Raw genomic sequence first — 12,306 nt, forward strand, 5'->3', positions numbered from 1 at the left:
CTACTAAGAAATATATATTAGAGCCTATGGTTCATTTGGAAAATACAAAGGGTTTATTCAAAACTCATCATTTACAAAATATTTACAATGAATATTTTAAAAAACATTATTGATAATGCTGGGACATCAGCAGTACTTTCATTGATTTATTCCATATTTTAGCCATGGAAGCAACGGCACTTTTCAACCACACAACCATTTCCCTGAACCAAAATCCGATCCCTAACCCTTAGTGAAGAACAGGCAGTTCAGTACAGTAGTACTCATCAGTTCTGACGATATCATGACTCTTGTCCTTTCTGTCATGTCCACCTAATGATTACTATGCTTTTTCCTGTTGAACAACCACCACCTCCTCTTCAGTTTCCTCTGGCTCCGCCCCCCACACCTGGACACGCCCCTCCATGGCTGTGAGGAGGCGGGTCTCCGAGGGATGGAAAGACAGCGATTGGACGACAGCCTTCCCGACTGGCAGCTTCAGCATCAGAGAACCCTGAGAGAGAAACAAGAGATGTTCAAAGAGGGAAAGAATCTAACACCAATAGACACACATACCAAGTCCTTGAATCTGCAGCTGTTGACATTTACAGATACTGCTGTGCTATTCCGTTTCAAATACGCATCCAGTTAGCAAAATCAACCAATCAAATCAATTCATTTTGATAGGTAGTGGAACTATCTATTAGATGAACAAATCATCCATCCCTCGTACCTCTACCAGGTCCCAGCAGTACACGTGTCCGTCTTCAGAGCAGCTCAGGACGTGAGTATCCTTACTAGACAGACAGCAGTCCAGCTTGTAGCCCTTCATCTTGTGTCCTGTGTACTCTCCCAGCATCTCCCCTGTGCTCTTGTCCAGTAGACGCACGGTGGAGTCCAGGCTGGAGGTCAGAGTGCACTGGCCGTCCGCACTGAAACACACACACGTGATGGGGCCTGGAACACAGAGACAAACACATAACAAATCAATGCGACTCAGCGTGGTTTAGGTACAGAAGTTAGTGATATTTAGTACAACAACTAGTTGGTAAGACTAGATACTGACTGTTGATGAAGTCCACATGCAGCTGGCCCATCCGCAGGTCATACCGTCTCACTCTCCCGTCCACTGACCTGGAGAAAGACATGAGATAGAAAAGATGCTTAGAGGACTCTTCTATAAGAATCAAACTGAAATGAACAGAAAGGTTCAGACTTGGTACTGACCCAGTGAGCAGCTCGTGTTCAGACACCTTCAGACTGCTGACACCATCCTGAGCCTCGTCCAGAATCTGGATGGGGTCAAATTTTCTGGACCTGGTGTCCCAGCAGCGCACTGTACCATCTATGGAGCCTAGAGACCGACACGAGTACACACACACACACACACACACACACACACACACACACACACACACACACACACACACACACACACACACACACACACACACACACACACACTTGAGGTGGGTCCTGTTGTGGATGAGCAGGACAATGCTGAAGCCACAAACCTGGTTGTAGAGGTGACTGAGATGCACTTTGCTGAGGAAGGACGGAGGAACGAGAAAACTCACCAGATAAAATGACTGTAGCTTCTTCATTGAACTGGACACAGTTGACTTTCTGCAAACAGAGAGACAGACCAGAGGCAGAGCCATATCCATGTTAATAAATGGCTCCAGTTAGAGGTTTAGTTGTTGTATTCTTTCCTGTCTCTATTCCTTCAACATCTCAACTTCTCTTTCTATATTTTTTTCTGACCCACCTGACCTCTCCTACCCGCCTCTTTCCCCCTCCCCTCTTTCTCTAAAACTCCATCTCTCTCTCTGTGACACAGGAAAATATAGTTGTATTGTTTTCTCTCACCCCAGCGTGACCCCTGAGTTTCCGGGTGACCTGTCCCGTGGCGACGTCCCAGAGGATCACCGTCTTGTCCGAGCTGCAGGAACACAGCTGGCTGTTGTCATAGGAACTAGGGAAGGAATCAATGGTAAGACACACACCACTACCTCAGATCATATTCCCCCAGGGGCCCAGAGGCAGCAGGGAGACAGTGAAGGACAAAGCAGGCAGATGGAGAGAGGAAGACTACACAAGCAAGCAGATTGATCACATAGAGAATGACCAGCAGAGGCAAGACAGACAGAGAGTAATGGACACAGAAGGCAGATGGATGGATAGGGGAACTTAAACAAGAATACTGAATGAGTAAAAAATGTGCTGCTTCTTATCTATCAACTATACCGTATGTATCATTTCTAATGCATATCTCCTACTTCATATAGGGGAACATACAGGCTTTGGCGTCTGCATATAAGCTAGCTATCACACTGAAAGAGAACGCTTAGTGAAGTTAAGTGCTTCCCACTCAATCAGATCTAGGATCAGCTTTATTTAACCCAAATTTGGCCTTTACCAAACACATTCTTCAATAAAGTGTTCCTCAATCAGCTGTCTGTATTGCTCTAGAGCAAGGGTCTCCATCAGGCAGATCTACCAGTAGCTCTCAGCCCACCTGTGAGTAGCTCGCCAATCAGTTCTGAAAGTGCATTTTTTAAATGTGTTCCATCGCAAACGGTCCTAGACATAAAGCTCCCTGCTACTATCCAATCAAATCCACAGTGACATTATCCCTCTCCTGGTTAGCCACCACTTCCTTCAAAATCCAAACGTAGCACAATATCTGACAATTCATTTCCAGCAATATTGCTGTCTGTTTAGTGCACGTGTTTATCTATCACTCTGTTTGCAGGAAAGTTAGCAATGATGATAACCGTCTTGTGGGTAGACAGAAAGACTTTCCCCCAAAACCTTCTCAATTAAATGTTAAGTGCAAAGTAGGCTTACCTGACAGAACTATATTTTGATTATTTGTATCAATTGGGTGGCGATTGTTTTGCAAACCCTGCCATGACGTGCTGCAGCAGTTGTCTCAGCAGAAACATTGCTCAACTGACACATTCCCCTCTTCACTAAAACGTTTAAATTAATTGTTTTTTTTTCAGACCAATTCTTTTCTTCAGATGTGATTTAAGCACTGACATGGACTCAAAACATCAATTTACGATGTTTCTCTTTGAATAATTGTAATATTGAGAGTAGTTTTAAAAATGATTTTACGAGGTATATTGACATAAAACACATCTGTTGAACACCTAGGACCCCGGGAAGAGTTGCAGGTCTCGTGACAGAAAAGGTTGGAGACCCCTGCTGTAGACACCAAATCATCACGTTTTACACCCTTTTTGGTTAAATCAGATTAAAAACTGTACCTAACTCAGTGGAGATGAAAGGGATCTCCAGAGTAAGCCATCCCTGAGACTGGGTCTGGTAACTCGTACCTCTGCAGGTTAACAATTAAGTAACGTAGTTAAGTTTATGCAAGAGGGCTTTACAACCAAAAAGAGCGCAATGCATCGATCTACAAGACTTCAAAGAGGGCCAGCTTACTTTCTGATATAGGTTTGTGTAATAATACAGACACTGACCCATCAGCATCTAGAACCTCGTATCCATGGCCACTGTACGTCTTCAGCAGTGTCCCTCGACTTACACTCCACAACTTCAGAGACTTGTCACTGCCGCAAGACAGCAGGTAGTTACCATCAGCTGAGAAAGAGAGGGAGAGGGGTGGGGGAGAGAGGTGGGTCGAGAGAAAATGAGAGGATGAAAAACACCTGAAACGCGTTATGTAGATACACAAGCAGCTCCAAGTAGAGCAACAGTCATACCTCACGGTATGGGTGTTTGTTTGAGTTCTCACCATTGAATCGCACAGCTCTTACAGCCCCTTGTTGGCAGTCTATGGTCCTGAGAAGGTTTTGGGGGAGCTGAGGGACCTCAGGTTTGGGCTGGGGAAACGACATTTCACACTTCTGCCTGTAGAAAGAGAGGTTGAAACATTTGGCTATTATTTTTCTCCTGACTTGAGCATCAACTACGCTAACGTTAGTAGTGGAAAGAGCAAGTGCTATGGAAAGAGCATTATGGAACTTGGAATGATATCTACCTGAAATACCTTGCTTGTTCGCTTTAGTTTGATGAGAGAGCAATCATTAACTGACTCATATTGATTTCTGTTAGCTAACAGCAAACGAACGTACTTTTTTCCCCCTACAGTTTATGCTCCAGAATGTTAATATTTTTGCAAATGTGTGGTTTACTTCCTGTCTGTGATAATCGTTTCGTTCCGGGTAAAAGTATTTGTGTCAAAATAAAAGTCCGAACATTCTCCCTCCGCATTGATAGAGTCCTTCGCGTCCTTTAAAGCATTTATTTTGAAATACATCCATCGCACGGCGGAAATTATAGGCCCCGCCCCTTCATTCGCCGAGCTAGCTGACGGGTCCCGCTCAACACCGTTTTGCCACTAAATTAATCCTTAAAAATATCTCAACAAGAAGGACATTATGTCCGCAAACAACATGTCAGGCCCACAAAGGGTAAACAAAATTATCCGGTGAGTACAATTGAGTAAATGTGGTTGGGTTTGCGCGCTAACGAGATAGCTACTTAGCTAAATCACACGTCTTCAGCACTATTCTAACGCGATTATAGACTAGCTAACAAGCTAGCTAGAACGCCTGTCATTTTGTGAACTAACTAGATTTTTATTTATTTATTTTATTTTACCTTTATTTAACCAGGTAGGCAAGTTGAGAACAAGTTCTCATTTACAATTGCGACCTGGCCAAGATAAAGCAAAGCAGTTCGACAGATAAAACGACACAGAGTTACACATGGAGTAAAAACAAACATACAGTCAATAATGCAGTATAAACAAGTCTATATACAATGTGAGCAAATGAGGTGAGAAGGGAGGTAAAGGCAAAAAAAGGCCATGATGGCAAAGTAAATACAATATAGCAAGTAAAATACTGGAATGGTAGTTTTGCAATGGAAGAATGTGCAAAGTAGAAATAAAAAAATAATGGGGTGCAAAGGAGCAAAATAAATAAATAAATAAAAATTAAATACAGTTGGGAAAGAGGTAGTTGTTTGGGCTAAATTTTAGGTGGGCTATGTACAGGTGCAGTAATCTGTGAGCTGCTCTGACAGTTGGTGCTTAAAGCTAGTGAGGGAGATAAGTGTTTCCAGTTTCAGAGATTTTTGTAGTTCGTTCCAGTCATTGGCAGCAGAGAACTGGAAGGAGAGGCGGCCAAAGAAAGAATTGGTCTTGGGGGTGACTAGAGAGATATACCTGCTGGAGCGTGTGCTACAGGTGGGAGATGCTATGGTGACCAGCGAGCTGAGATAAGGGGGGACTTTACCTAGCAGGGTCTTGTAGATGACATGGAGCCAGTGGGTTTGGCGACGAGTATGAAGCGAGGGCCAGCCAACGAGAGCGTACAGGTCGCAATGGTGGGTAGTATATGGGGCTTTGGTGATAAAACGGATTGCACTGTGATAGACTGCATCCAATTTGTTGAGTAGGGTATTGGAGGCTATTTTGTAAATGACATCGCCAAAGTCGAGGATTGGTAGGATGGTCAGTTTTACAAGGGTATGTTTGGCAGCATGAGTGAAGGATGCTTTGTTGCGAAATAGGAAGCCAATTCTAGATTTAACTTTGGATTGGAGATGTTTGATATGGGTCTGGAAGGAGAGTTTACAGTCTAACCAGACACCTAAGTATTTGTAGTTGTCCACGTATTCTAAGTCAGAGCCGTCCAGAGTAGTGATGTTGGACAGGCGGGTAGGTGCAGGTAGCGATCGGTTGAAGAGCATGCATTTAGTTTTACTTGTATTTAAGAGCAATTGGAGGCCACGGAAGGAGAGTTGTATGGCATTGAAGCTTGCCTGGAGGGTTGTTAACACAGTGTCCAAAGAAGGGCCGGAAGTATACAGAATGGTGTCGTCTGCGTAGAGGTGGATCAGGGACTCACCAGCAGCAAGAGCGACCTCATTGATGTATACAGAGAAGAGAGTCGGTCCAAGAATTGAACCCTGTGGCACCCCCATAGAGACTGCCAGAGGTCCGGACAGCAGACCCTCCGACTTGACACACTGAACTCTATCAGAGAAGTAGTTGGTGAACCAGGCGAGGCAATCATTTGAGAAACCAAGGCTGTCGAGTCTGCCGATGAGGATGTGGTGATTGACAGAGTCGAAAGCCTTGGCCAGATCAATGAATACGGCTGCACAGTAATGTTTCTTATCGATGGCGGTTAAGATATCGTTTAGGACCTTGAGCGTGGCTGAGGTGCACCCATGACCAGCTCTGAAACCAGATTGCATAGCAGAGAAGGTATGGTGAGATTCGAAATGGTCGGTAATCTGTTTGTTGACTTGGCTTTCGAAGACCTTAGAAAGGCACGGTAGGATAGATATAGGTCTGTAGCAGTTTGGGTCAAGAGTGTCCCCCCCTTTGAAGAGGGGGATGACCGCAGCTGCTTTCCAATCTTTGGGAATCTCAGACGACACGAAAGAGAGGTTGAACAGGCTAGTAATAGGGGTGGCAACAATTTCGGCAGATAATTTTAGAAAGAAAGGGTCCAGATTGTCTAGCCCGGCTGATTTGTAGGGGTCCAGATTTTGCAGCTCTTTCAGAACATCAGCTGAATGGATTTGGGAGAAGGAGAAATGGGGAAGGCTTGGGCGAGTTGCTGTTGGGGGTGCAGTGCTGTTGTCCGGGGTAGGAGTAGCCAGGTGGAAAGCATGGCCAGCCGTAGAAAAATGCTTATTGAAATTCTCAATTATGGTGGATTTATCAGTGGTGACAGTGTTTCCTATCTTCAGTGCAGTGGGCAGCTGGGAGGAGGTGTTCTTATTCTCCATGGACTTTACAGTGTCCCAGAACTTTTTTGAGTTAGTGTTGCAGGAAGCAAATTTCTGCTTGAAAAAGCTAGCCTTGGCTTTTCTAACTGCCTGTGTATAATGATTTCTAGCTTCCCTGAACAGCTGCATATCACGGGGGCTGTTCGATGCTAATGCAGAACGCCATAGGATGTTTTTGTGTTGGTTAAGGGCAGTCAGGTCTGGGGAGAACCAAGGGCTATATCTGTTCCTGGTTCTAAATTTCTTGAATGGGGCATGTTTATTTAAGATGGTTAGGAAGGCATTTTTAAAAAATATCCAGGCATCCTCTACTGACGGGATGAGATCAATATCCTTCCAGGATACCCCGGCCAGGTCGATTAGAAAGGCCTGCTCGCAGAAGTGTTTCAGGGAGCGTTTTACAGTGATGAGTGGAGGTCGTTTGACCGCTGACCCATTACGGATGCAGGCAATGAGGCAGTGATCGCTGAGATCTTGGTTGAAGACAGCAGAGGTGTATTTAGAGGGGAAGTTGGTTAGGATGATATCTATGAGGGTGCCCGTGTTTAAGGTTTTGGGGAGGTACCTGGTAGGTTCATTGATTATTTGTGTGAGATTGAGGGCATCAAGTTTAGATTGTAGGATGGCTGGGGTGTTAAGCATGTTCCAGTTTAGGTCGCCTAGCAGCACGAACTCTGAAGATAGATGGGGGGCAATCAGTTCACATATGGTGTCCAGAGCACAGCTGGGGGCAGAGGGTGGTCTATAGCAGGCGGCAACGGTGAGAGACTTGTTTTTAGAGAGGTGGATTTTTAAAAGTAGAAGTTCAAATTGTTTGGGTACAGACCTGGATAGTAGGACAGAACTCTGCAGGCTATCTTTGCAGTAGATTGCAACACCGCCCCCTTTGGCAGTTCTATCTTGTCTGAAAATGTTGTAGTTTGGAATTAAAACTTCAGAATTTTTGGTGGTCTTCCTAAGCCAGGATTCAGACACAGCTAGAACATCCGGGTTGGCAGAGTGTGCTAAAGCAGTGAATAGAACAAACTTAGGGAGGAGGCTTCTAATGTTAACATGCATGAAACCAAGGCTATTACGGTTACAGAAGTCGTCAAAAGAGAGCGCCTGGGGAATAGGAGTGGAGCTAGGCACTGCAGGGCCTGGATTCACCTCTACATCGCCAGAGGAACATAGGAGGAGTAGAATAAGGGTACGGCTAAAAGCTATGAGAATTGGTCGTCTAGAACGTCTGGAACATAGAGTAAAAGGAGGTTTCTGGGGGCGATAAAATAGCATCAAGGTATAATGTACAGACAAATGTATGGCAGGATGTGAATACAGTGGAGGTAAACCTAGGTATTGAGTGATGAAGAGAGAGATATTGTCTCTAGAAACATCGTTGAAACCAGGAGATGTCATTGCATGTGTGGGTGGTGGAACTAATAGGTTGGATAAGGTATAGTGAGCAGGACTAGAGGCTCTACAGTGAAATAAGCCAATAAACACTAACCAGAACAGAAATGGACAAGACATATTGACATTAAGGATAGGCATGCTTAGTCGAGTGATCAAAAGGGTCCGGTGAGTGGAGAGGTTGGTTGGTGATTTAGACAGCTAGCCAGGGCATCGGTAGCAAGCTAGCATAGGATGGAAGTCTGTTAGCCACCCCTTACGTTCCGTCAGTAGATTAGTGGGGTTCCGTGTGGTAGAGGGGATTAATCCAAATCACACAACAACAACAAAAATAAAAACAATAGATATAGTTATAGAGGCCCAAGAAGAAAATATAATAATAATAATTAAAAAAATAATTTAAAAAAAATAATAATAAAAAAATTGTCCGATTGTCTATTCAGATAGCAGCCGGTAAGACAGCTAACGGTTAGCAGGCCGCAGATGGGCGTTCAGGTAACGTCGCGACGGAGGAGCCGGCCGAATAACTCCTTCGGGTAGATAACGTCGGCAGTCCAGTTGTGAAGGCCCGGTGGGGCTCCGCGAAGGCAGTAAAACGGGTCCGGATAGGTGACTGCAGCCCAGGTGTGATTGATGGAACTCAGGAGTGATTGACGGAGCTTGCTAGCTCCGATGGTCACACGGATAGCAGCTAGCTAGCTGTGAGATCCGGGTATGAATGTCCAGGGACATGGAGAGAAAAATTGGTCCGGTATGTTCCGTTCCGAGCCGCGCTGCGCCGTACAGAACTGGCGATAGATTTTCGAGCTAAAGGATAGCTGATGACCACAAACCGTGGTTAGCTGAATATTAACGATTTGCCAGTAAAGGAGCTAACTAGCTTCTGAACTAGCTTCTGGATTAGCTTCTGGCTAGTTTCAGGCTAGCTTCTTGGAGTTTCTGGCTAGCTTCTTGGAGGATTACAGATCTGAGGTAAATAATACTTTTTTATAAATATACATTGGTGAGGCGGGTTGCAGGAGAGTGTTTTGAAGATGAGTTGATGGAAAATAAAAATAAAATGTATGTGAAAAAGTTGTAAATATATATATATACAGGACACGACAAGACGAGGACAAAAGACGTCTGAACTGCTATGCCACCTTGGAGAAGCTGTTGTTACACTGACGTATAGCTAAGTAAGGTAGCTAGTTGCGTTATTTGTGGTAGGGTCATTCATATCTTGGTTGTTGTTGTTACAGATACAAGCCCCCCAGCACGGAAGCAAACCCCACCCTGGAAGACCCGACTCCAGACTACATGAACCTACTCGGCATGATCTTCAGCATGTGTGGCCTGATGCTGAAGGTGACCCAGAGACATCTGTTTTTACCACACTGACACACACACACACACAGACGACCTCGCCCCTCCCCCATTGTGTGTGTGTGTGTGTGTGTGTGTGTGTGTGTGTGAGAGAGAGAACCTCCCAAAGGAGAAGTTGCCCCACTGTGTTCCCATTTACGGGACTAAAGTCTACCACTTGGGGACCAACTCCAACCTTTCAACTGAGTGGTTTATCCTAGAAGGGTGTGTGCCCCCAAATCAACTGGAGCCAGTACTTTCTGTCACATATCCCTAATTGACTGTGTGTGGTGCTGGGTGATACACCGTTACACCCACCTAGGTAATGTGACGGTCTACTACTCTACGATTGGATGAATTGTCACTACGTCCGATAATGGAGTTGATGAAAAGTCCAGCACACCGGTAACCTTGACGCTACCAACTATTTAATGGCTCTTTTAATCAACACCTTTCCCTCTGCTGCCCCTGAAATCAGTCCTAAAATGTTATGTAGGGCACCGGTGTCCCTGTGCTAGCATAGCAACGTATCTTCCTTCACTCTCCCTGTCGTCTTACTGAGCTCAAACTAGTGATCCTCTGCTTCTCAAACACACATGACCGCCCGCTTGACAACATACTAGCCAGTTGCGCCATCGAAAAAGGCACATATTCAGCAATGCTAATGGTGACATTTCAAGCAGTGGATTGAAATTGCAGTATGATCTTAACCTGTTACACGTAGGCACATTATCTTACACCCCATACATTAGTAACTGTCTGGCTATGCCACAGCACTTCTACAGCCTCATGCAGAAAAGCTGACACACACACAGCGCATTATAAAGTATAGTATGTGGGTCATTCTGTGGTCCTTAACCTTCTGTGTTGTGTGTTTCAGTTAAAGTGGTGTGCGTGGATAGCAGTGTACTGCTCCTTCATCAGCTTCGCTAACTCACGCAGCTCCGAAGACACCAAACAGATGATGAGCAGCTTTATGTGAGTAGAACAAATGTGTGTGTGTCTCTCTCTCTCTGTGTCTCTCTGTCTGTGTGTGTATGTGTTCTGTCTCTTTTATCAAGTCTCATATTTCCAACCTACCCAGGTAACCTACCCAGGGTCTGTATGCGACTATGAGGGCGAGTGAAAGAAAAGTGTAAAAAGTGTCTGCTATTATGCCAAAATGCAGAGTTATCTATTATCTGTCTCATAATGGCTCACTGTTAATGTGTTAACTGTAATACCAGGACGCAGCAGGAAGTTAGTTTGGCAGCTCTTATTCTGCCTGGGGTGTAATTCCCTAGGAACCAAACGGAGGAGGGACTAACCGGAATGTGTCCAATAAAAAAACACTTTTCATTGCTAAATGTTTTGCTACGGGTTGCGCTAATGAATGCACTCCTGGCAATAAAACTAAAGACACCGGAAGTTAGTTTGGCAATGCTCGGCTCTACCTGGCATTGTGACATGCGATGGGCTCAGCTTTAATGGCCAAAAGCTTTTAACATTGACCTCCAGGTGTTGCATTTACCCATAACAATTAACTACAGCAGATAATACCACTTACTTTGTGGGAGCGTGTGTGTCTGTGTGGCATTTTTCCAGGAAAAGTAGTGTGTGTGGCTCTGCAGGTAAAGTAGAGTGTGTCAGGACATCAGTAGGAGATGCCTCTCAGTCCATCACCTAGATTAGTTTTTTATTAAAGATTGTCTCTATGCCGTCCTGGCTGGTAACACAAACTGTGTGGATCAGCAAAATGTTGAAGTGTTATATGCAGCAACTGCGATATAGGCCTAATCACAATGGATGTGGGCGAGTCCCTACTGTTTTTATTGTGTGTGTGTATGTATATATATATTACACACACACTGATCCAAGGTCGGTTTGGTTTTTCTTTTATAGTGAAGGTTAAGACCTAAGGGATGGTAAGCTGATCTTAGATCTGTGAAAAAGAGGACACTGTAACCACCGAACCTGAAGGCACTGATGCTTCTGCTGAGCAATCTCTTCAATATTTATTGCTAATTAATTTTTATTTTCTCTCATCCTTTTTTTTTCTTCAATCTCTTCTTTCGATCAGGCTGTCCATCTCAGCCGTGGTGATGTCATACCTCCAGAACCCCCAGCCCATGTCGCCACCGTGGTAACCAAGGACCAATGGCAGGGGGGCCTTGCAGGAGAGGGGCGGTTCCAGACTGAGAGTGGGAGACTGACTCCTGACTCGCCCACTGACCATCTGGGAGAGAGAGAGAGGGATGGATGGATGGATGGATGGAGAAAGAGAGGGAGGAGGGATAAAGATGGATGTATTGAGAGGAAACACAATGGTGGACATGAGGCAAGAACAAGAAGACCAGGTGGTCCTGGTTATTCTCCAAAATCTCTCTCTTCCTGGAGATATTGCAGGTTTTCTATTGAATTGTCTGATTCACCCGCTGTAAGCTGAGGTCTGTTAGTTGGAAATAAAGATGGAAGGTTTTATGAAGGCACTGTGTTTTGTTTGTCCTGTTACATGTGACGGGGGTCACTGTGCTTAGCTGTACCGTGACCACCCTCATGAAACACCTTTAGCCAGCTGTGCCACCGAAAAGGTACAAGTTGGATTCGTATTCCAAGCTGAGGAGTTTAACCAATTCAGGTCTGTTACACATGCATGTTCTGATAACGTCTTGGATCTTTAGGCCCAAACACCACTGCCTTCCAATATCTGACCCAAGAGCTTACATTGAGCAACTGTTATGAAAGTGACTGTGTGCCTCTCTAGGCAGTCAGTAATGTGTAAAAATCTCACTCTGCAGTTTAGCTCTGGGAATAGCTACCTCAGTCCTAAAA

The 12,306-nt window shown here is 44.8% G+C and overlaps 2 protein-coding genes across 5 annotated transcripts; one reads left to right on the forward strand and one right to left on the reverse strand.

Annotated features, from left to right (window-relative positions):
- Positions 1-30: 30 nt before the first annotated feature.
- On the reverse strand, positions 31-4,170 carry LOC109876029 (WD repeat domain-containing protein 83). 4 transcript variants are annotated; one of them, XM_031833403.1, is made up of 10 exons: positions 4,001-4,170; positions 3,746-3,861; positions 3,471-3,591; positions 3,260-3,325; positions 1,849-1,954; positions 1,557-1,605; positions 1,207-1,333; positions 1,046-1,113; positions 713-936; positions 31-493 (listed from the first exon to the last, which is right to left on the reverse strand). In XM_031833403.1, the coding sequence occupies exons 2-10, from the start codon at positions 3,846-3,848 to the stop codon at positions 323-325; spliced, it is 1,035 nt and encodes a 344-aa protein (XP_031689263.1). In that variant the 5' UTR covers positions 3,849-3,861; positions 4,001-4,170; the 3' UTR covers positions 31-322. The 4 variants fall into 4 exon arrangements, with proteins under 4 accessions (XP_031689263.1, XP_031689259.1, XP_020324101.1 ...); XM_031833399.1 differs by having other exon boundaries at positions 3,992-4,168; XM_020468512.2 differs by lacking the exon at positions 3,260-3,325 and having other exon boundaries at positions 4,001-4,161.
- A 107-nt stretch (positions 4,171-4,277) lies between these two features.
- On the forward strand, positions 4,278-11,960 carry LOC109876030 (protein Asterix). Its single transcript, XM_020468513.2, has 4 exons — positions 4,278-4,441; positions 9,393-9,498; positions 10,376-10,473; positions 11,555-11,960. Exons 1-4 carry the CDS (start codon positions 4,392-4,394, stop codon positions 11,619-11,621), a joined length of 321 nt encoding a protein of 106 aa, XP_020324102.1. The 5' UTR covers positions 4,278-4,391; the 3' UTR covers positions 11,622-11,960.
- Positions 11,961-12,306: the final 346 nt, after the last annotated feature.

Source organism: Oncorhynchus kisutch, linkage group LG1, assembly GCF_002021735.2.
Source record: "Oncorhynchus kisutch isolate 150728-3 linkage group LG1, Okis_V2, whole genome shotgun sequence".
NCBI lineage: Eukaryota > Metazoa > Chordata > Actinopteri > Salmoniformes > Salmonidae > Oncorhynchus > Oncorhynchus kisutch.